This window comes from Mastigoproctus giganteus, chromosome 2, assembly GCF_048544385.1.
Source record: "Mastigoproctus giganteus isolate SK-2022 chromosome 2, ASM4854438v1, whole genome shotgun sequence".
Classification (NCBI taxonomy): domain Eukaryota; kingdom Metazoa; phylum Arthropoda; class Arachnida; order Uropygi; family Thelyphonidae; genus Mastigoproctus; species Mastigoproctus giganteus.
Window position 1 is genome coordinate 99127047 of NC_143576.1, and position 24278 is coordinate 99151324.

The 24278-nt window shown below is 34.5% G+C and overlaps 1 protein-coding gene across 1 annotated transcript in view; it reads left to right on the forward strand.

Annotated features, from left to right (window-relative positions):
- LOC150089457 (protein obstructor-E-like) overlaps window positions 1-24278 on the forward strand; it is a 73929-nt gene that overhangs the window by 48831 nt on the left and 820 nt on the right. The window contains exons 3-4 of the mRNA XM_090389505.1: window positions 10564-10752; window positions 19345-19543. Coding sequence (XP_090245631.1) covers window positions 10564-10752; window positions 19345-19543 — 388 coding nt within the window. The remainder of the gene's footprint in view (window positions 1-10563; window positions 10753-19344; window positions 19544-24278) is intronic.

Consider the following 24278-nt stretch of genomic DNA (forward strand, 5'->3'; position numbering starts at 1 on the left):
TAAGTTATATAAGGTGGTACGAGGTAAACCTTGCTTTTGAAATTCTATGGTATATATAAAAAAAGTTTATACTTCGCCAAATATTGTTTTTGATTAATTAAATGTAGAAGTTCCTTTCATTTTATATGGAACACACAGATAACAAAATTGGGTCTATTATTAGCAGTTTCATATGAATGAATGCTATTGGTGATTTCAGGTTATGAAGTATTGCATGTAAAAGCAATAAAAACATTTAAGTTTACCAAATTTTTTTTACTATTGTTATAGCATCTTGATAATTCCACATCATATTGCGAGGACTACCAGTAAAAGAAGAGGGTAAAATAACAGTCCCTGTTGTTAAGCTTCCCGTTGTTAGCCCTTGCATGTAGAGCATCTTGCAAGGCCAATGTATGTATCTACCCATAACCTTGCTTGCTGGTTACAGATAAATTTCAGTCTGTTACCTTCAACATGGCAGTAATAATTTACAATCAATTGATGGATCAGTTTTCCAGCATCAAGTATGGGATTGAAATATGGAGGAGAGCAACCTCTAACTGCAAGTCTGTATGAAATATAGTCCCACATAGTATGTCACATCTTAGTTTAGCACTCCCCTCCAGTTGGCATTGAAATATGTCCTTCTGTTTCCCCATATAGCACATCAGTCCATACTATCAAAATCTATTTTCCTCCCCTCAATCCTGCCTCCTTTGGATACATGGCAATATGCCTATGAGAGTCGGAGCAACCGACGGTGCACCACCTTCATTGTTCTGGGGATAACAGGCATGAAATATTTGAAAATAGTAAACATTGTAATTTTATTTTTTATTCTGACACTGTATTAGATAATAAGAATAACAGTAGTTTTGTTATCCAAAAAAAAATTGTTTCTCCGATTACCTGACTTCTAGTACAATGGTACAAAGCACGATTCAAAAACAGCTGCAACTCAAACATTTAGGATTGTTATACCATCTAGAATCTGCTTGAAGTTCATGATAAAGGTACATTACCAAATTTATTCATGGACAGTTGTCTTTTAAAGCTAACTCCTTTTCTTCGCAAACCTTTTGATGCATTGTTTTATACGAGCGGATATAAGGGTTGCACTGATGCAATACCCAGTTTATATAATAAGAATGTCTTTCCTTAAACTACTCTTTGAAAGGTTTGCAAGTCTAATTTTATTGACTTCAAAGAAATTTTAAATATATAACTGACCATAAGAATTATTGCTTGTGTTTTCAGGATATAAGGATGAAATTCAATGATGTTCTGTACTCCAGGAATTTGAAAATAATGCATCTGTAACCGGAGGGTAATGTCATATTAGCACTAAATGAAAAAAACAGACGTACCATCGTTGCACTGATGAATGTTGTCTCTAAAACATTTTGACTTTTTATCATTTACTATGAATAATTTTTTAATCTCATCAGACAAGTTAATTTTTCCATTAGAACAGCACAGATCAAAGTAGCCTGCCATATTTTTTTCACATACGAAGTATAATGTAGAGCAATAACTACATTTATTGCATAAATCTCCTTCAGTGTAAGGGATTGGATTTGGAGTTTTTCTCCTTGTTGACCTTTTAGGAATACGATGTTGGGCACCTTCAGATAATGAATTAAATTCTAAAACTCTAATGTCCATCACCAATATTGCCAAAAAAAAAGTAACTTACAAACAATATATCCAGTACCATACTCAAATGTTTTTATTGCTATCATTTTGATATTCAGCTATCTAAAGGAGACAAAAAAGGTGCAGAATGATGGTACAGAAAAGATTGCCCGAGATGTGCAAGTAACACCTAGTCATATTCACAATGAATCTAATAATTCACTTAATATCATGGAAATTGACAGTAGTGAAACATAACATTCGAGACTCATCCAAACACAATTAAAATTTGTAAAAATAAACCGCATAAGGTTTAAAACATATCCAGCCACCCGGCTTTAATTTGAGGCAGCACAGAAGAAATATCTAAGAGGTGCATGGTTTTTCATTTGTGTAAAATACAATTTGCAGATGCTTTATGCTCATAATTTGTTAAAAAGAAAAATTCATAAAATCAGTCACCTAGTGTATTGGAAAGGTTGTTCATTATATTTATTGAGGTATTTGATTTAATAGATACAAAAATCCACAGTTGAAACGGTGATCTCAATTTGTTTTCCACATGACACTTGGATTTCAAAAGTTTTCTATTAATTGTGTATATGATATCTTTCACAGTGTGAACTATATTTAAAAAAAAAACAAAAAAAAAACTGCAGTAACAATTCATTTAATTTTAAAGTTTTCAGTTGTGCTTTTTTTTTTTTTTTTTGTGATGCTCACATTTCCAGAATATTAAAAAGAGCAATTCTCAGACAAGCTGCATCAATCATCAGATGAATGTTCCCACATGGTCCTAGAAAAACTGTTGTGTGCAGAGTTAAAAATATCACAAAGCAGGATAGCAAATTCTTAAGAATATATTGATAAAAACAGACAAATCTTTAATTCTGTCTAATTGAAACAGTGGAAGCCTGCATGATGCCACTGTATTTAGTGATGATGTGATATTTCATTGGTGCAGACATGTGAATCAGTACAATGTATGCAATGGGATGTACAGAGAATCCTTATATATACATTGAAACTAACTATTTTCCAAAGGCGAAAGTATTTTGCATGATGTCATGTGAAAGATGGTTTTTTTTTTTTTTTTATTCATCTCTTCCCCCCCTCCCTTTTTGGGGGGGAGGGATAAATGTGGCAGGAAGCACCTGCTTAAAAGGGAAATATCAAGCTTGTCATAACCTCATCCAAGATTTTGCTTGTTTATAGATTATTTCAAATAATTCTTTGCAAAAGTTTACTGCCAATACCAGCTGGAAGTATTCTAAAACAAAAGCATGAGTTTTATTTGCTGATGGTGGTGCAGTTTAACTGGTTATTTTGGAGACCCAAGTGTCTGTGATACTCTTCACTGGAACTCCTTCGTTTAAAAGTTTTTTTAAATACAGTACAAACCCTCTTAACTAACATCCTCCTTTAATCTTTAAAACATGCTGTCTAGTGCCCATGGGCACTGGTTTGTAGGCTACTGTAGTACACCACACCTACCTGCTGAGTTTTATATTTGTTTGTTCCAAACTGTGTTTGACTAGTAATAGTCTTTGTTATTGTAACTTGCAGTACATTATTTAATGAAATGGAGATGAGAAAAGAAAGAGTTGTTGTTTCTATGAAAACCAAGTTAGATACTCTGGAAAGACCTGGTAAAGAAGAGTCTTAAAAAAAAAAAAAAAAAAAAAAAAGACCTTTTTTTTTTTTAAATACTTAAAAAACTTAAGTCAAGTCTAGAGAATCAAGTCTTAAAGACTTAAGTCAAAAAATCTAGCATGTGAAGTTTTTCTCAAGGTACAGACAAAGAGAATGGGAGGTAGTATCCTACTTTTCTAAGAACAGTTCTATGGTTTATTGCAGTAACACTCCTCTAAATTTTGAAAAAAATTCAGTAATGTTTACTCAGAAAATGTTGTTTTTGAATCATTTTCTAATGCTGACTTCAAAAATGACTTCTGTTTGTTTCGATCACATCAGGTTTCTTCAAAAATAATGAAAGAAAAATTTTTAAATTTCATTAATTTTGGCAGAATTTGTGCACTGAAATTATAACAAAATGCTTCTTTTACCAGACTTCTTTATTTAAATACATGTTTAAAATACTTAAAAAGGACAGTGTGGTAAAAAGTCCACTAAATACTCACCTGTCATTTTAAAAACTGATCTATGGTGAGTCCAATTTTCATTTCTTTGATTTTCTTGCAGGTTCTACTTTTCAGTCCCTCTTCAGCATCCAACAATAGTCAGTCATGACACTAAAGACATTCCACATCTTTAATGTCTTGGTGAAACTTCTCACCCTGTTCTTCACTAACATTTCTTAGATTTTCTGAATAGACGACATGGAAGTGGAAAAAATTACCTTAATGCTCATGTTGCAGCCCAGCTTCTTGATGTTTGCCAACGTATTTTCAACTATATTCTTGTAGTCTGGATCCTTGTTCCCTAAGTTCTCAACAATAGATCTGAAGCTAATCCATGCTTATTTTTTTCTTTTATTCATAGTTCCCTCAAAATCTTTCTCTCTCATTAGTTTGTGAATTTGAGGTCCAACAAAAATACCTTGTTTTAGCTTTCTTGGGTGACCAATGGGAATTTAGTACAAAGGTAGTTGCAGGAGAGACCTCCCTGAGGCAAAGCTTGCATAGTTTAATCAAACCAGTTTTGATGTGCAAGGGTGAAAGGAGGGCAGTTTGGAGTCTACCAGTGGGTTATGAACTACACTCCTCGACAAAATTACAGAACACGTAGAAAACGTGGTGTGACTCGTGCAGTTTGCGATTAAGCAGGACAAAATCTGGTATGGTGTTGTATGATGAAATGAGATAGTGAGAAATTTCGTACAGGTATAAGGGACATTTATAGGGTTGTATAAGAATTACCAACAAGGTCATATTACAGAAGTCAATACAAGATGCTTGGGCCCCGAGTGTCGAATGATAGTGACAAGTGATTTATAGAGTGCTCTTACTAAAGAAAAAGTTTTGTTTTCTAGTGTCTTTTTCATTTACTTCCAGTGGTTCTGTGCTTAAAGTAAGAACACAGAAAGGAAAACAACTTTTCTTTATTTTGTATATATATTTATTACTAACAAACAACTTACTGGTGGCTCCACTCCTGCCTCCACGTGGCGGGGCAGGTAACCTGGGAGAAGAAACTCACTCTCCCCGGGCAAAAAGGAGCTACAATGGATAGCAACAGAAGAAACAGTTACGGATCTCTCTCTCTCTCTCTCTCGCTCCATCGACCAGGGATGATATAACTACATCCAATGCAAAGAGGCAGAAAAAAGAAGGAACTGAAAATCCTGCTCCTCTTTTTCTAATTCTGCACTCCTTGACAGACAACCCACTGAGTAAACATTCCCCGTTTTTAATCCAGAAATGCTTTGAAAATGTGGCTGACCCTCCAAAAACGGTCCAAAGACTCCAAACTGGAGACCCTCTAGTTGAGATGAGTGAACATAAACACTCAGAAAGACTGCGTAGAATATCTACATTTGGTGGAATTCCCACAAAGGTTACCCCACATGCCACCTTGAACTCTCCTTAACATTTCAGAGGAAGAGATTTTTCAAGAACTAAACGATCAAAATGTCATATGAGAAAGATGGAATACTTACTCCTACTTGAACAGTAATTCTCACATTCAGTACATAAACTCTGCCATTAACCGTAAAAGCTGGATATTTGAGATGTAAAATTAGACCATACATTCCTAACCCAGTCCTCTGTTTTAAGTGCCAGAAGTTTGGGCACTCCCAAGCAGTTTGCAGTACCACCTGTGGTTCAAAAGAGGACATACACACAGACTGCAATGCAGTGCTGTCCAAATTGCCAAGGAGATCATTAGGCTTACTTAAAACTAGTGCACCAATGGCAGAGAGAAAAGAAAATCCAAAACTAGAGTTTAAAACAAAGTGCCATACCATGAGGCAAAGAAACAGTTTTTAGTGTCCACTAAATTGCCTTCTTATGCTTCAGTTGTGCAAAAGCCACAATGCTCTGTAACAGTACAGACTGATTGCTTAGTTCCTCCAAGCATGTCAATATTTGACTGGGCAAGATCAGTCCTTTCCTCACTGAAAGAAAACTCTATGCAACAGCAAAACAGTCTTTCAGTAAACACACCTAGTATTAGCATTAGTAGAGGCATATAATGCAAGAAAGTAAGCTTATGCAGCATCAGCCCAAAAAAAAAAAAAAACCACTTCACCCCTCCGTTCGTTCGAAATACCTGTCCAGCTGAGCCTTAAATTTATTTAGGCTATCAACTTCCACGACAAGGGATGGAAGTCTGTTCCACCAACCAACCACCTGCTGGCTAAAGGCAAATTTCCGCACGTCTATCCTACAGCTGTCTTTCCTCAATTTGAATTTATGCCCTCTCAGGTGATTATTCTGAGCAAGAGGAAGAATCCCATCAGCATTAAGCATGCTCAAACCATTCAAAGCTTTATATACCTATCAGATCACCTCGCTGGTGCCTAGTCTCCAGACACTAATTTGCAAAACTTAAGCCTTTCTTTGTAAGAATACCCCTTTGTTCCATTTACTAATCTTGTTGCCCTTCTCTGTACTCGTTCCAGCAGCTCTACATCCTTCTTGAAATGAAGGATGTAGACCCTTGAAATGATGTAGAAAGGATGTAGAACCTTGAAATGATGTAGAAAGGATGTAGAACCTTGAAATGATGTAGAAAGGATGTAAAACCTTGAAATGAAGGATGTACACCTCCAGATAAAACCTCTGTACAGCACCCAATAAAGCACAAGTTCTGAAGGAGAGATTCAAAAATCTTGAACCAATACCATGAAGACGATACACTTCTCGAAATACATGCAGAAGACATGGATATCAGTAGATCAGTATTCTCAAAAACAAGAATAGACAAGCGTAAATAAACTGCAATCCCTTAAGCAAACAGATACACCTGATAACACTCGGTAATGCATAGAATCATACAGTGGAATTACCACCAAATCTTATTACAGAATATAAGCCTGCTATTCTTTGCCTACAGGAAACAAATCTAGCCCCTCAAATATCTATAAGCATAAAACATCATATAATGCTTAGAAAAGATAGGAACAACTCTAATATAGCTCATAGAGGGGTAGAATTGCTAGTCAATTCCAGAACTCCCTTCAGACAACATTAGAAGCAATCGCTGCCCGAGTTAGGGTCGGGATAACAATAACAGTCATTCATACACTTTTGCTGATTTGAATGATTTAGTTACTCAGCTACCACCACCTTTTTGTATTTTGGGTGACTGGAATGGGCACCACCCCTTATGGGGTTCTTTACATCTTGATATGAGAGGTCAGTTTGCTGAAAAAATTCTTGAAAGGCACAACTTAACGTTGTTAAACAATGGCAGTCACACATATATGCATTTCTCCTTCAGGTAAACTTCTGCAATTGACCTATCAATATGCTTGCCAAACTTGTTTCCACTTATTGACTGGACAGTTACTGACAAAGCCGACCGGGCTAGCCAGGTGGGTAAAGTGCCTGCCTGGCAACCCAAAGGTCGCGGGTTCGATTCCCGACTCGGGCTTGGATCAAAGTACTGCAAAAACCTTGGGAGGTGCATTATGGCCACAGACGCCTATGCGCCAACAACTACCAAAATAAAAAAATAAAAATAAAAATTACTGACAACCTACATAACAGTAACCACTTTCCAGTATTATGCACACTTTCAACTAACTCCCCACTGCAAACTGAAATAAAAACAATCTGGAAGTTTGACAAAGCTAATTGGATGAAATATCAAAGACTGGCATATTTAGATTTTCAAACCATTGAGACTCTCACCATTGATTCTGTGGTAACTTACATCACCCAGAAAATAATGCCAGCTGCAGAAACTGCCATACCCAAATCATCTATCAAAGCCCACTCGCGCCCAAAAATATGGTGGAATGAAGCCTGTAGGGGTGCTAAAAAAGAGAAGAATAAATACTGGAATTTATTTCGTAAAAACCCAACCACAACTAATTTGATAAAGTTTTTGAGAGCTAAAGCTCGTTGTATACAACGTATAAGCAAAAAAAGAGACATGGTCCCGATATGCCTCCACTATAAACAGAACCACAGACATCAAAACAGTTTGGAATAAAGTGAGAAAAATTAATGGAAAATATCCTCCTATAACTACTCCGATTCTACTTTTAAAAGGGAAAGAAATCTGTAATCCTCTCGAAATTGCTAATTCATTATGTAAAATGTTTGAAACACTTTCAGCTGTAACTGCATATGATCCAACCTTTCAGTTTCATAAAGTACAGGCAGAAAAATATAATCTAAATTTCAGTATTACAGTTAGCTTCCATATAACATACCCCTTACCATGACAGTTAAGCAGTGCACTTTTACGATCAAAAACAGTGCTGCTGGCCCTGATGGACTCTATTATGCAATGTTATGTCCTTTGAGTGAAGAGTCCCAGTCTGTTCTTCTGAAACTATATAATAGAATCTTTCTTGAGGATTATTAGCCTATTAGCTGGTGTCATACCCTTCAAAATTGCAATATTAAGCAGATTCATGCATCTTACTCCTTTCAGTTCTCTTGTTACACTCATATTTACACAGATGGCTCCAAGACAGCTAAAGTTGGTGCAGCTGCAGTACTGCCAAATTTAACAATATCTCTTCAGCTTCCTTTGGAGTGCAGTAGTTACACTGCAGAACTGTACACTATCCTGATAGCATTAAAGAATGTAAAGTAGTCTTCATACCCTGAAACCATAATCTATACAGACTCCTTAAGTGCTGTATCAGCTCTTCAGTGTAAACTTCCTTCAAGTCACCCCTATTTACAACAAATTCTAATAAATTTAGTGCAACTTCATACAAACAAGCAAAAAATAATCTTCTGTTGGATACCTAGACATTCTGGAATCACAGGCAACGAAAAAGCAGATTTTTCCACCAAGAATGCAAGTCTCATAACATCAGACATCCACATACCTTACACAGATTACAAATAAAATGTGCCGGAAGCAAAAAAATGGCTGCCCATTTGGCAGGAGAACAAAACCAATAAATTGTTCCAAATTAAAAACGATCATAAGCTGTGGCCATCAAGCCTCAGAGGGAATAGGAAGGAAGAAGTTGTACTTTCTAGATTGCAGATTGGGCATACCCACCTAACTCAGTTACCTACTCACACGGGACGATCCTCCACTATGCAGCAACTGCCAAACTCAACTCAGTAAAGCATCGTATTCTTGATTGCCCATTATACTTAAGGGAACAACAAACAGCTTCTCTTCACATCTATGTTCCTCTAATCAACTTACTTTACAGAAAATTCTTGGAAACCAACCAGATATAAATGATCTCTTTTACCTTCCTGAGAACAATAAACAAATTCCATCTAATCTAAATGCGGCGCCTCCGTAGCCAGGTGGGAAGGAGCAGCAGTGCGTAACACACGCTTCTTGATTAGACCGGGGTTCGATCCCATCACCACCAAATACGGAGGATGCGGAAAGGTCAGGGAATGACCACCGCATATTCCCGGAGCAATATGGCCTTAGTTGCTAATGCTCCTAAAAACCGAATAACAAACAAACAACAAACATCTAATCTAAATGTACCTGTTTATCAAGCCTGTACCAAATAATATTGTAATAGGTGCATTATTATGGCCTATCAAACAAAATAAAACAAACTACAAGATGCTTGAAAATTAAAGGTCAGCTGGATAATTACCTAAGGGAGGAGGGAAACATGTAGATTGTCTATTTCCTTTTCTCTTATTTATTATTATTATTATTATTATTTATTTTTATTTTTTTTTGGCTGGTGCAGCATAAGATAAGCCATAGGCACCATGTGGTCAATGCTAATAGTAATAGTCCACTGACCAATGAATGGGCAGTCTATAAGACTGATCACTAATAATGAAGTCTGTATAAAACTGCCACTCGTTTACTATTTTTGCAATCAAATATTACAATGCCATTTCTCATCACTATACAATAAGAAATAACACAAAATAAGCTAATTAAATAAGTTAATTAAAATAAGCTAATTAAATAAATAAATTAATTAATTTAAGTAAATAATTAATTAAAAACTAATTAATTAAATAATTAATTAAAAACTAATTGGTTAAATAAGTTATTACAATTGCTAATTAAATAAGCTAACAAAATAAGTTGATTTTCCTTAAATATGGCATGCCATATTTAAGGAAAATCAACAAACAGAAATGATGACACAGCAACAGAACTATCCTACAAAAGGCAGGCTACAACTGAACAGTATTGCTAGCTGTAGTTTCCAAGACTACCGCCAGTGCTGCAAGTAGCAAGCACCAACATTCATCAAGTTGAAACATTAAAATGCTCATCTATGGTGGTGAACTATGGCTCATCTATGGTGAATTTCTGCATTTATTGATATACTGCCAATTCTGAATATTTCATTCCGAAGGAGTAATGTAACAAACTAAATATGTTTTATTTTTTAATCTCAGTTAAATTTATATATCATTTGAATATGTTGCAGAACTTTTTAAAAAAGTGTGTGATGCCACATCTATATCTTTTTAATTTAAAAAAATAATGAAAATCGGTTTAGTAGAAGTCACTTGCAGTCTCGACAAAGAAAACATCTTATATTTTAAATATATAGATGCAATCCTTTATATAATTCATATTGACATGAACTATATATAAATTTGTGAAATTATTTACAGAGTACACTTCAAGTTTGTGGCCCTGCCTGAAATTGTGGGTCTTTAACAAGTGCCTTTGTATCTGATGATAAACTCATTTCTGCATTTATTGATATACTGCCAGTTCTGAATATTTCATTCAGAAGGAGTAATGTAGCAAACTAAATGTTTTATTTTTTAATCTCAGTTAAATTTACGTATCATTTGAAATGTAATTTCCTGATTAGATTATTTTTATAATTGTTTTTCCTAGAACCTGCAATTAGTACTCCCCACTGCCCTCGTCTTTATGGAATTTTTGATGAAGAAGCAAATTGCAGAGTGTTCTATTCTTGCTGGAATGGAGAAGCATCTCGCTACGAATGTCCCCCAGGCTTGGCATATGATGCCGACCAGAGAGTTTGTGTCTGGGCAGATCTTGTAGAGCGCTGTGATCAGTTAGGTAAGTCAGTTCTAGCTTTATCGAGAATACACAGAAGAATATGTATATGAAGATTAAAACAGGTACGAATATTGCAGGTGGAAGTGTCACTGGAAGTTAAGCAACTTCTGTTGAAAGTCAGCAAGATGTTTCTGACAAATTGATGTTTGATGCCTTAACAATAGCCCTACACAACCCTTGAATCGGTCTTGTTGCTTTGAAATTTTTTTCGTCTATTCTGAGGGATTTCACAATTTCTTCTGCTTCAGTTGCATTGCTTAGCATGTAATAGGCAATCCTTTTGTACGTATCTCGGTAACAGAATGTAATACAGATTCATCTATTTGTAGGTATCTTCCTTTCTTAGGTCCCGTAAAGCACTTGGCTGTTGTTTTGCAAGAAAATAAGGAGTTGCATTCATTTCTATCTTTTATCACTAATATCAAATTTACACCTCCACTGCTTTGTTTCTATGCTTTTCTACATATGCAATAAGTTTTCGTTTCAATGCTGCATCATAGTGGAATCGTTCCGAAAACATTTTAAATACTATTAGTGTCCCAAATTTTAGTTATGCATTTATTAGCACCAATGAATATAACTCAACTGAAGTGATAACAGGATGAACAGCTATTCGTGTGCTTGTGCAGGCATTTCCACACACCCCTGGTAATCTCTCTCCAACAGCTTTCTTTTGATACTGATTGTTAAGATACCATCAATTGTAAGATGCACCCCAATTTCAGAGACATTAAAATCTGAAAAAAAGTTCACCTTAGAATCATTGAAATATGGTAATTGTGAATGTCACCTCTTGTACTAATTGGTCCTTGGGTTTGGGAATTTTTAAAGTATTTAAGATAGCTTAAAATAGCTAAGATACCTGCTGGTTACTTGCCTTTCTGAGCAAGTGATTTCCAAGGATATTGTTGGTCATTCAGAACCATCACACTTCCCATCTATTAAAAAAATGTATATACTTTGACAGCAAGCACAGTTACTGCAATATTTTCTTCCATCGTCACAAGCATTATTTGTTGCTTTGCAGTTAGGTATATAGAATCAAAAATGACAGTAAATTTTTAGAAGCCTATATCACATCCATTTATATAATAACATCTTTTATTGTCTGTGAGGGGGAAAAAAAATGCAAAGCAACAGTAAGACATACCCTTTAATGGATATCCAGTTACCAGATTATTGGCTGTATGATTCCTTTCCCCTCAAAGGTGTTGCTTATGCATATGTCCATTCCGATATTCCCTGTCAGAGACTTGGTAATATGGAGTTTCATCTTTTCAATCTTCTCTGGCTTAAAATCTCTCTACCTCATTCTGTCAAATTCATTTGTTGTCTCTACCGTTCTCCCAACTCCACTAATCACTTGAAACTCTTTGCAACTTGACTTTCTCCAGTCCAAATTTCCTAACAGTGAGGTAATTTTCCTTGGTGATTTTAATGTTCACAACTCCAGCTGGCTTCCGTTTTCTAGTCACACCGACCCAGCTGGTCAAGATGCTGAGGCTTTTGCAATTACTAATCACCTTGCACAGATTGTTCATTTACCTACCAGAATGCCAAACAATCCTAACCATACAGCCAACACGTTGATCTTTTTCTCACAAACAACCCTTCTAAGTACATGGTTGAAGTGAGTGGTCCTTTAGGCACCTCAGATCACAACTTGGTGATTGTGTCTTCTCCAATGGAGCCTTTATCTCATGGCTATTCCCAAACTCGTTGTTTGGCATTACAAGAATGCAAAATGGGATGACCTGTATGATTTCTTTTCTTCTTTTCCTTGGAATGGAATCAAGGAATATCAAGAAATGGAATCCTTTATTCCACACTCCACTTTAAAATCTTGTCCTTTATCTAAAAACCTTGGTTTTCCAATAAATGTGGTAAGGTTGTTCAAGAGAAGAACGTTGCATATCGTAATTGGCTTGTTTTCAATTCTTCAGCTTCATTTTCTGCCTACACCAAACTTGCAACAATTATAAAGCAGTTATTAATTAGTCCAAACTAGATTTTGAACAGGCTAAGAGTAGAAAACTTGCTTCTTGCCCTAATGGTAGCCAAGAATTCTGGTCTCTTGCCAAAGCTATTGGCTGCAACTTTTGCCCATCTCTGCTCCCACCTTTGCAAAACCAGATGGTTCTATTGTCACTTCAGCCAAGGATAAAGCTGTCCTGCTAGCATCCCATTTTTCTTCCAACTCCCGTATCAATGATCTTGGTAAAACATCTCCCACCATTCCCAACACGTTCCATTCAATGCCTCCTGTGGTCTTCCGTCAAAAGGATGTCAGAAGGATCTTGACGAATCTTGATTCTAAGAAAGCTCCAGGTCCCGATGGTATTTCTTCACTTGTTCTCAAAACTTACTCCTGTTCTTTGCCACCTTCTTTCACTTTCTTATTCCAAAGGTGTTTTTCCTTCTACTTGGAAATTTGCTCATATCCAGCCAGTTCCTAAAAAGAGTAACAAATCCCTCCCATCCAATTATCGTTCCATTGCAATTACTCTACTCTTTCTAAAGTAATGGAGAAATCAATTAACCACCAACTCTTAAACTATCTAGAACCTTCTGTCTGATCAACGATCACCAGTATGGATTCCATCAGTGTCAATTCACTGGTAATATTCTGGCTTATGTTACCCATTTATGGACAAATTCAATGGAAAAGTTCAGTGAAACACAAGCTGTTGCTCTTGACATCTCAAAGGCTTTTGATCTTGTTTGGCATAAAGGTCTTCTAAACAAGCTTCCATTTTATGGTTTGCCAACTGTTTTTTGTAATTGGTTATCCAGTTTTCTCTCTGACAGCTCACTGAGGAGTGATGGTAGATGGCTCTCTGCCTTCTAGCTTCTCCACTAATGCAGGTGATTGAGCAGCTTCAACTTCTCGAATATCCACTACCAATTCCTTAAATGCCGATCTCCAGTGGGGCAAAGACAACCTAGTTGATTTCAATCCTTCTTAAACTCAGTCCTGTCTTTTATCTCACAAAAAGGATACTTCTGCTCCTATGATTATCTTTGGTGACACGCTGATTTCTAGGCAAGATGATATATCTCTTTTGGGTATTACCCTGATTTTAATTTCTCTTGGCATAAGCACATTACAAATATTACTTCCTCTGCATTTAAAAAACTTGGTTTTCTCTTCCACTCTTGGCAATACTTTTCTTCCAAACAGCTGTTCACTCTGTGCAAATCTGCCATGCCATGGAATAATGTTCCCAAAACCTCTCTCAGGCTTCTAGATTCCATTCAGAAGAGGGCAGTTAGGTTAATTAATAACTCATCTTTAACAGAGTCTCTCCACTCTGTCTCATAGACATACTGTTACTACTACATGCCTTTTCTACAGATACTTCCATGGGCACTGTTCTTCTGAATTGGCTTCTATAATTTCCTCTGTCTCTGTAAAAATAGTCTGAATACGTGCCGCCACCAGCCAACGTCCATTTATTGTCCAACTTCAAACTCACAGAACCAACTTTTCATCTTCCTCATTTATTCATTCTACTGCTGCTTTCTGGAATAACCTTCCTTCATACATATTTCCTGAAAATTAGTCTACTGAAGTTCAAGTCTAATGTCAACAAATATTTTCTTTTGTCTTCTCAACCTTCAACCCATGCACAATACTAAGTACTATAGGTTCTAATACATCTTGTGTTTGGAGTTTTTATTTAAAAAAAAAGGGGGTTTTACACTGCAAATAAAAATGCTTATAATACAGTTCTTTACCAAAATTGACAATATATGAGTAGACAATATTACCAGTAATTAGCTCGTGTTACAAATGTCACAAAGTGTCCTCTCCTCTCTTAAATTAGCAAAGTCTAAGGCCAAACATGTCAGCAGCATCCTAGTTATCTTTGTAAAATTCTGTCATAGCAGATTTCTTGGGAAGGGGGAGGTACAGGAATCATTTCATTCTAATGAACATTGTAGAAAATTATTTCAAAAAAAGCATTATTTGTATAAATAAATTTTGCTGCACTTTTCTGATATGTATAATTAGTAATTTCTGTTTATTTTTCTTAATATTAACTTTAAAGTCAATAACGAATAAACAAAATGAAGAAATAAGCGTACTATGAAAGAAAAAATATTTTCTTCAGACACACACTTGGAAATGCTCTACAGCAGAATATGTAAAAATAAATTTTTCTCACTTTTCTAATATGTATAAGTAGTAATTTCTCTTTATTTTGCTTAAATACTGACTTTAAAGTTAATAAATAAACAAGATGAAATAAGTGTACTACAAAGGTAAAAATATTTTCTTCACACACACACAGACTGACTCACTCACTCAGAAATGCCGTACAGCAGAGAATTTCCGCCATCACCACCAGCAGAAACAACTTACTGTTACTTTTCACACACTAATACATTTTTAATGTTTAGCCTTTTTTTCATGGCATTAATACAAAAATTCAACTTTAGTGCAGTTGGAAATATGTGGGTATCAAAGGGAGTAAAAAAAAAAAAAGTGTATTCTTTCAGAGATGGGAAACATAGTAAAGTGTGCAATGATGAATTCTTTTGCTGTATCTTTAAGCCTTCCATTTCTTTCTTTGTGTAAATGGTCCCATGGCTGTATTTTCAATGATTTTTTTTTTTTTTTTTTTTTGTATTGTACACCAATACATTTTAGACATAGATAGACTTGGAAAATAATTCATTATACTGAATTTTGCTTCAAAACTATTTCATTCAAACAAAACAAAGCAATAATAAGAAAAGTCAACTAGGACCTAGAAGTACTTTTGTTAGTGAAATTTTCATTAAATTTGCAATTTGGTATTGTCTTTATCTCTCAAATGACAGCAAGATAATAACCATAACTCAGTGTAGCAAATGTGAAGATAAGATCAGTTTTCATTACTACTAGAATACATTTAAGATCTGAAGAAATTTTGTGTTCACAAAAGTATAAATTGAGATCCAATACCATTTTGAAAAATTTTACTTCAGGCACAGGAGAAGTCATATCATTGAATGAAAGGTTTAAAATGGGACAGATCCATTATTCTCCTTGAATTTATATCTTTTAATCTTAATTCATTTTCATACCAGGTAATGTTTTAGGCTCTATACACAAAGATTTGTTCAGTTATCTTGTGATGCAGAATTTGTTCCTAGTGTTAGTCAAAAAAAAAAAAAAAAAAAAAAAAAAAAAGCCAGTTTTTAGTTTTAAACATTAGAGAAAATGAGTTTTGATCATCTTTTTTGCAAAAATTACTGATAAACAGCAACTTTTTTCCCTTTGCAGTTATAGAGATATGTTTATGGAGTGCTCTTATAGAATTCTGTTATGTTTGGTGCTTTTAGGCTTACAATTTTTTGGACCACCCAAGGAGAACTTACATGGGAGATCAATTTTAAACTAATGATAAAGTGAAAAATGCTGTACAAGCTACGTAGTTCTGAACTGAATGGCTCTGTAGCTAAGTAGCAAAATTCAGAACTTTTTCTCAAGCTTATGAAAAACTTTAGTGCAATGTCAGAAATTAAAAAAAAAAAAAAAAAAAATCCTTTTATATTTCAATCTTGTTTTAGTTATTAAATTTATTACCTTACTTTACTCACTCTTAACTTTTAAAAAAAAAAATTTTTTTATACAAAAAATTCACACATTTAAAATATCCATCTTCAGCTTAAATAAATTTTCTCCATATTGAACAAACAACTGATAATCACAGATGATTTAACTACTATGGGCCATGCCATACTGCAGAAGTTATGTGGGTTTGATGATGCATAAGCTGCTTTGGCTAGCAGAAGTTGATAGTTTCTTATTCAGCTGTAAAAAAATTCAAGGAACTTTAACAAATTCTTTAAACTGAACAAGAAAACATTTTCAGACACTCATTTTCATCAGAGACTTTGTTATTGATCCTCAGCACATTCCTTTCACATAAGTTGGTGCACATAGTTTTTGTTTTTCATATATAGGTCATTGGAAAATTGTCACCCCTTTTTAGCACTAGCTTATAGAAGCTGATGTGCTAAATAATCTAAGAGTATGTGTATAGTTTACATATAATACACCATTCATAGTTTTGGGGATAACGAGCATGAAATATTTGAAAATAGTAAACCTTATAATTTCATTTTTTATTCTGACACTATATTGGATAATAAGAACATTATAATACCTTTAGTAATAACAGTAGTTATCCAAAAAAAATTGTTTCCTGATTACCTGACTTCTTGTACATGACAAAGCAAGAGAAATCAAAATCCAAGCTATATGGAAGTCAGTGCAGGAGGCTGGGGAGCACAACACAGAACCATAAAGAATTTTTTACAGCTTTATTTCTTCAGTGAATAATGGATTAAAAAGTTAAAACATACTTTAGGAATGCTAGAATTTGCACTAACATTTTTACAAATATTTTCAAATTTTCTGTTTTTGGTTGGTCAAATGCACAAAATCATCCACTTAGAGGGTTAATAAAATTATGGAAAAATCATCAAGAACATTTGAAGCAAATATAATTATAGATCATTGATTTCCTTTTTAATGAAAAATGTTTAGAGAAATTAATACACGTAAAAAATACATAAGTAAATACATTTCAGCATTACTTTCAGTTTTGATATTTCCTTCATATTTGCTAGAGTTATGCTTTGTAATAGCAAGATTCTTGTACAAAATATTGGTTGCACCTCAAAGGTGACGGCACTTGACATGAACCATCTTTTTGACACCATAGGAGGCTGTTCTAGAGCAACTTGTGGTGGTGGTTTATTTTTCAAAGCTGAGTTTGTGTGTGTTATAAGAGACTTAACCTTTGCCCCTGCTAATTAGTTTCTCAATAACTTTCAACGTAAAGAAAATGGGTTTTTTACGTGTATTAATTTCTCTAAACATTTTTCATTAAAAAGGCAATCAGTGATCTATAATTATATTTGCTTCAAATGTTCTTGATGATTATTCCATAATTTTATTAACCATCTAAGTCAGGGGTGGGCAACTTTTTTCGTCAGCGGGCCGAATGAAATTTTTGTATCATGATGCGGGCCGGAATAGATTGAACGATTTAATAAAAAAAAAAAATCAGAACCTAAAAAATGTTATATTACTTGAATTACCAAATTATTAATGTATTTTTAAAAAAAATATCTGAATGTCCAATTATCATTGAAAATGCAGCATTCGGCATCAATTTTTTTTTTTTAATTAGCTCATTTTATGGGCTATAAATTATATTAAATTAAAAATTGTAATAATTAGAAAAGGCATAAAACATAAAATATCTCGCACCAATATTATTTTTTTCAATAAGAAGTCAAACCCAAAGGAATTTGTTTGATCGATGCTACAATAATAATTAGGAAATAACTCTTTGACGCTGCGTAAAATCACTTGGTTACTGTTGTACTGGCCGTGATTCCCGATTGAACCGAACGTTTACGGCGAGTGTAGTCAGGTATGGATTTTCTATATTTATGCATTTACCGAGGGGGCCGGATTCAACATCGTCGCGGGCCGGCTGTTGCCCACCCCTGATCTAAGTGGATGATTTTGTGCATTTAACCAACCAAAAACAGAAAATTTGAAAATATTTGTAAAAATGTTAGTGCAAATTCTAGCATTCCTAAAGTATGTTATTAACTTTTTAATCCATTATTCACTGAAGAAATAAAGCTGTAAAAAATTCTTTATGGTTCTGTGTTGTGCTCCCCAGCCTCCTGCACTGACTTCCATATAGCTTGAATTTTGATTTCTCTTGCTTTGTCATGTACAAAAGTCAGGTAATCAGGAAACAATTTTTTTTGGATAACTACTGTTATTTCTAAAGATATTATAATGTTCTTATTATCCAATATAGTGTCAGAATAAAAAATGAAATTATAATTTTTACTATTTTCAAATCCTTGATAAGTAGGTTGTACAGAGCACACAAACTGCATCTACTCCTTTCATCCTATTATATTGTGTACTTAGATAACCAGTTGTAATTTGTGCTTAGTATGCCATTTCTGACTTTCCATTTAAAATAATAATGACTATAAAATATGAATATCAGCCAAGTCCAAGAAAAGGATCTACTAAAAGATTATTTAAATTGTCAGTGTTGCTAGTTAATTGTAACATGATCTATGCTTATTTTTGTGCTGCTTGTGTGCTCCATGTGCCGCCAGCAGCACACCCACCTAAGTTTGCTGTTTGGATTTTTTTTTTTTTTTTTTTTTTTTTTAAGGAGCATTAGCAACTAAGGCCATATTGCTCCGGGATATGTGGTGGTCATTCCCTGACCATTCCGCATTCTATATTGGGTGGTGACGGGCTCAAACACTGGTCTAACCAAGAATCGTGTGCTACGCACTGCTGATCCTGTTGCAGCAGCAGCATACTGTCATTAACAACCCTGCCAACCTTTGTATCATCTGCAAACTTTGACATTAAGCTTGATATGCCTTCCTCAATATCATTGATAAATATACTAGATTATATTATCTTATATTCTTTTAGTTACCTTTTTTTTTTTTTTTTTTTGACAGTAAAGAAGTACTGCTATTTCAAATTAACATGTTTTTTATAATATTACTAATTATGATTATCCTTTATTCATTCATATCCAGAGGTGGCTGAAGGATTTGTATGTCCTGATGCTGCAGACATTGACCAACCAGGAATGTATTCTCGACATGCTCACCCCACTGACTGCCGTAAGTTCTATGTGTGCATTGATAGTGTACCTCGTGCCTATGGATGTAGTATAGGTACAGTGTTCAACGTGGACAATCTACAATGTGATGACCCAGAAAATGTCCCAGGATGGTAAGAAACCTTTTCTCCCTAGTCTTTCCTAAAATTTCTACTTATGCATAAATGGAAATGACTTTTTTTTTTTTTTTTTTTTATGGGCTTTCCATAAATATTGTGAATCTTGTTCTTATTGCCTTCATAATTATTTCACATTTCAATTAGCAAGGACAATGTTTTCCTTAAATAACTGAACTTTTTTCTGCAGTTTACCTGTTCTGGGCAGCTTACTTGTCCCATTTAAAATTGGACAAGTTAGTTGCTGAGGAGTAAGGCTTGCTTAGCTTGGACACTGATCTTGAGATTTGTGAAATCAGGCCAATTTTTGTGTTAATTTTTAAGCTCTTTTTTACTTAATTAACATCATAAATAAAGCAATTAGCACTCATTACAGCCAATACATTATGAAGACACACAAAAATGAAGCAATAAAGAAATAGATATCAGTAAACATAAGTGGCTGCTTGTGCAAAACCAATATGTTGCCTAATATAGTAAAATAAAAGAGGCAGAATCAAAAAGCACAGGAACAAACAAATAAATGAAGATAGAAGTAATAGCAGAAAGAAGGGAAAAAAGGTAAAGTGGAAGGAATATGCATATAAAAAATTTTTTAAAGATATTAAACAAAAGGCAAACGTAGCCAAGATTACAAGCCTTGCTTGTAACTAATTTACTTGCTGTTACTGCTGTCTTCGTTTATTTGTTCTTTTATGCACTTTTTCCATTCTGCCTCTTATTTTAATTAATATATATATATAATTTTTTTAATGATATATTTAATAAGCACAAATATGTGCGTGTTTGTGCATATTTTAAATTTTTTGTACTTAACTCTTTTAAAATGAAAAAAACTTAGACTGACGTTTATAATTTATCTAAATGTTTTTTTTTTTTTGAAATTAAAAGAAATATGTAATCTTTCTTTTAATTTCAAATGAGGGTGGTTAATGACTGTAATCAGGCTATGCTACTGCAACAAAATAAAAAAAAAATTTTAAATATTTATTTTTCATTAAATGAAAAATTACATAAAGTACCGAAATAAATACGTTAAGAAAAGATGAAATATTATTTAAAACAGAATGAATTTAAAAAAATAATAAAAACTTAAAACCTTTTCCAGAAATTAAAAAGAAAGTTGGTTGCTGTGTTTGCCACATGAAAAGTAGTGACACCCCACCACTGCCTAAAAGGCCACCTCCATAGCCAGGAGCATCAGTGCATAGCACTGCTGCTCCTGAGCCCATTCCCAGTCGTCCCCATTCAGCCATTGATGACAGCACAATCAGAAAAGTGGAGTTGTTATTCATGGAAGATCACTGTGTGTAATATCTGTGTGTAAATTGTCCCAGGAGGTGAAGATTAGTGTGGGCTCTGTTGAAACAGTCCTTCATGATCAACTCCATTTATGGAAATTGAGTGCAAGGTGGATTCTCCAATTATTGACTGGAAACCAGTCAATAATTGGGGAATTGCTGATCAACAACAGAAATCACAAGAGTTGTTAGCCCTGTGCCAAAAAAATGAGGAAGACTTTTTCTGTCGTCTAATCACAGGATGAAAGTTGGATACACCATTTCGACCCTGAAAGTAAAAAACAGTCCATGGAATGATGACATCATGGTTCCCCAACCCCAAGAAGGCAAGGGTCAGCAGGAAAGGTCTTGCTGACAGTGTATTGGGATGAGAAAGGCATAATGATCGATTACCTGTCAAAACGTAGAACAATTACAGGTGAAAATCAAAACATGTAGGTGTGGCACGCTGTCCAAAGGTGTGAGAATGCTTCAAGACCCCAGTTCACACTTCTGAAATTGCAACAACACAAGCAGCCACTTGCACAGATAAATTACCTTCTTTCTAGTTCATTTGAGCACATTCCATGAGTTTGTGAGACTATCCAGACAATCACTATTGCAGATGATATGAAAGTTAGCAGGGTGATTAATGACTGTAATCAGGCTATGCTACTGCAACAAAATAAAAAAAAAAAAATTCAGGTAGATGGGGTGGGAAGTGACAGTTGAAGACAGATATAAGGTACTTCATATGGAGAGAAGTAATCCCACAATAACATACCACACTAAGGTAGTGGAGAATGAAAAAGACCTAGAGGTAATCTTGCAGTCAGACATGAAGTTCTTTGAGCTGTGCAGACAGGCTGTTAGTTTAGTGGATGACTGATATATTGACAATTGTTTCTTTGAGACCTTTGACCTGTAATGTTTTCAGTTATAACAGCTCATGGAATCTTGCTGGTGGAAATAAAGTGATTATCCCATTGTTGTAGGGCTGTGGTTTGGCTGCATATTGATTATTGCATACAAGTTGGAGACCTAATTTTGGGAAGGAGCTACTGAAAACTGCCATCTGGAGACTACTTTTTGGAAGATGATCTGATAGCAGTATTTAAGCCTTTCACTGAAATGAGCAAGCACAGTGCTGATGCCATTCTTCCTCTTGCTCAGTTACATATAAGGGGGACAGATTTGGATTGAAGGAGGATGGTTAAAGGATAAATGTGTAGAAATTATCTTCAGCCAGTCGATTGTTGGAACAAACTTCCATCTGTTGTTATGGAAGTGGGTAGTTTAAATAAATTCAAGAACTAGAACAAACTATTGGAGAGGGAAAGGTCAGGAACTGTAGGAAGGTTTTTTTTTTTTTTTGCTGATGGTGTATAAACTTGCTTTTCTTGCATTATTTGCTACTAATTTCCATTGTAGATTCATATTGATTAATCCATAATAAAATGCACATAAAACCATATATCATCAATTAAGGAATGGTAGAGACTTCAAAATATATCGCATTTCAAATAATCCAATATTGAATTAATGAGGGCATACTGTATTGTATTTGCTTATTTTATGAACATTTTCATTCCAGTCACAAGCAACTCATTCCTAAGAGTAATTTGATACTATATATCCTCTGAGATTGTATTTCAAGAGTGAAATAATTTTTTTTCTTTCAATTTATGTGTATTATTTTTTGAAACGGCTACAAAGTTGTTAGGACATAAATACTTATTACACAAGCCTTCATTAAAAAAAAAAAAAAAACTTGTTAAATTCAACCATTGTAAGAAAGGAGTTCACAAGAGAGAGCTTAAAAGATTAATATATTTTTTGGTGTCAGGTTGATATGAACACATACACAATTCTGTACTTTCACACTAACTCCTACTTTGCTGCAGTCTTGAAACTTACTAATGTTATCAAAAAGTTAGAGGACTGCTTTGTAACTTGAAATTGGTGTCATTGCAACATGCTCAGTGACTCGTAGACATAGTAATGCATTAATCACTTGTTTACTACACTCAATTTGAATTAGCACACATCGAATAGATGTATGTTTCACATGTTAAAATGAGTGAGTTTTGTGTGCAACAAATTTGCCCCAAGTTTTGTTTAAGATTACAGGAAAGTGCAACAGAAAGAGCTTTCAGAGATGTTAATTGAGACTTCCCACTGGCGCACAAAGTTGAGGGACACTTGTCCATCAAAAACGATTCTCGTTTTGGCCACCTTACGACTTCAAAAAACAATTCAGTTTTTCATCATATCATTTTCTTGCAATGCCACTATGAGTAAATAAATAGTGTATAGATAGTGGAAGACACCATCTACATAGTATAAAATTAAACTGGTATTTTAATATAATTGCATAATTTAAAAGTAATAAAATAATTACAAATTCTGGAGCTTTCTAAAGCCTAAGCTTTTTTCTTCAGCAGTGGATGAGCATTCAAATTGCAACACACTATGAATGCTATCTCTGGAGCTGTCCACATCCATTCTATGGATGTGGATAGCTCCAGAGTTTGTAATTACTTATGTATTTTATCACTTTTGTAGTTTGACTTTTAAATTACATTAAAATATTTTACCCTTAAGGACTATTTACTTATTCAGTGTCATAGTTGAATGCAAGTGATAGGGTGGTTATTCCTAATGAGAGGCCTTTTTGATGGGATTCATATTGTGGTAATCTGATCAAGAGTGATGTTTAGTTGTCTCTGAATTTGCTAGTGATTGATATGTCCAAGAAGAAATTATTTCTTGAGATGAATTTCAGCCAAGTTTGCACCCCACATCATTACTGGTGACAAATCGCATGTATGATCCGGAAACAAAGGCCCCTTTCAGTGGAAGACTGTATTCTCTAAAGCCCAAAAAAGAAAGACAGTCACTCAAATGCAAAGATCATGCTTATTGCATTTTTAGAATTGCACAGCAGTGTTCTGCATGGTCAAACAGTACTGTAGAACAGTTCTACAGTAGTTGTGTGATTGTTTGGAGAAAATGGCCAGAAAAGTGGGCATGTGCATCATGACAATATCCCTACACACTTGCCGCTTCCATTCAAAAACCCTTGCAAAAAAAACTCAAAAGATCCATCACATCGCAACTGACAAAGATCATAACATAGCAACTGACAGGTGCCCAGATTTCTTTTATTTCTGATAAAAGGTGTTTTTTTCCTTTGCTTCTAGTGTGTGTGTGTGTGTATATATATATGTATGTGTGTGTGTGTGTGTGTTAAAAATGGTTTTTTTTTTTTTTTTACATGTTTAAACAAAAATTTTTACTCTTCTGAAAATTAAAAAACTAAGTTGCATTCAGAAAATATCAAGATGAGACTAATAGATGCTTACATTTCTTTTTAAGTCAGAGAACCATTAAGAGTGCAAGCCTTAATTAATTTTAAACAACAGTGTTATAATGGGCTTTGAGTTCTAACT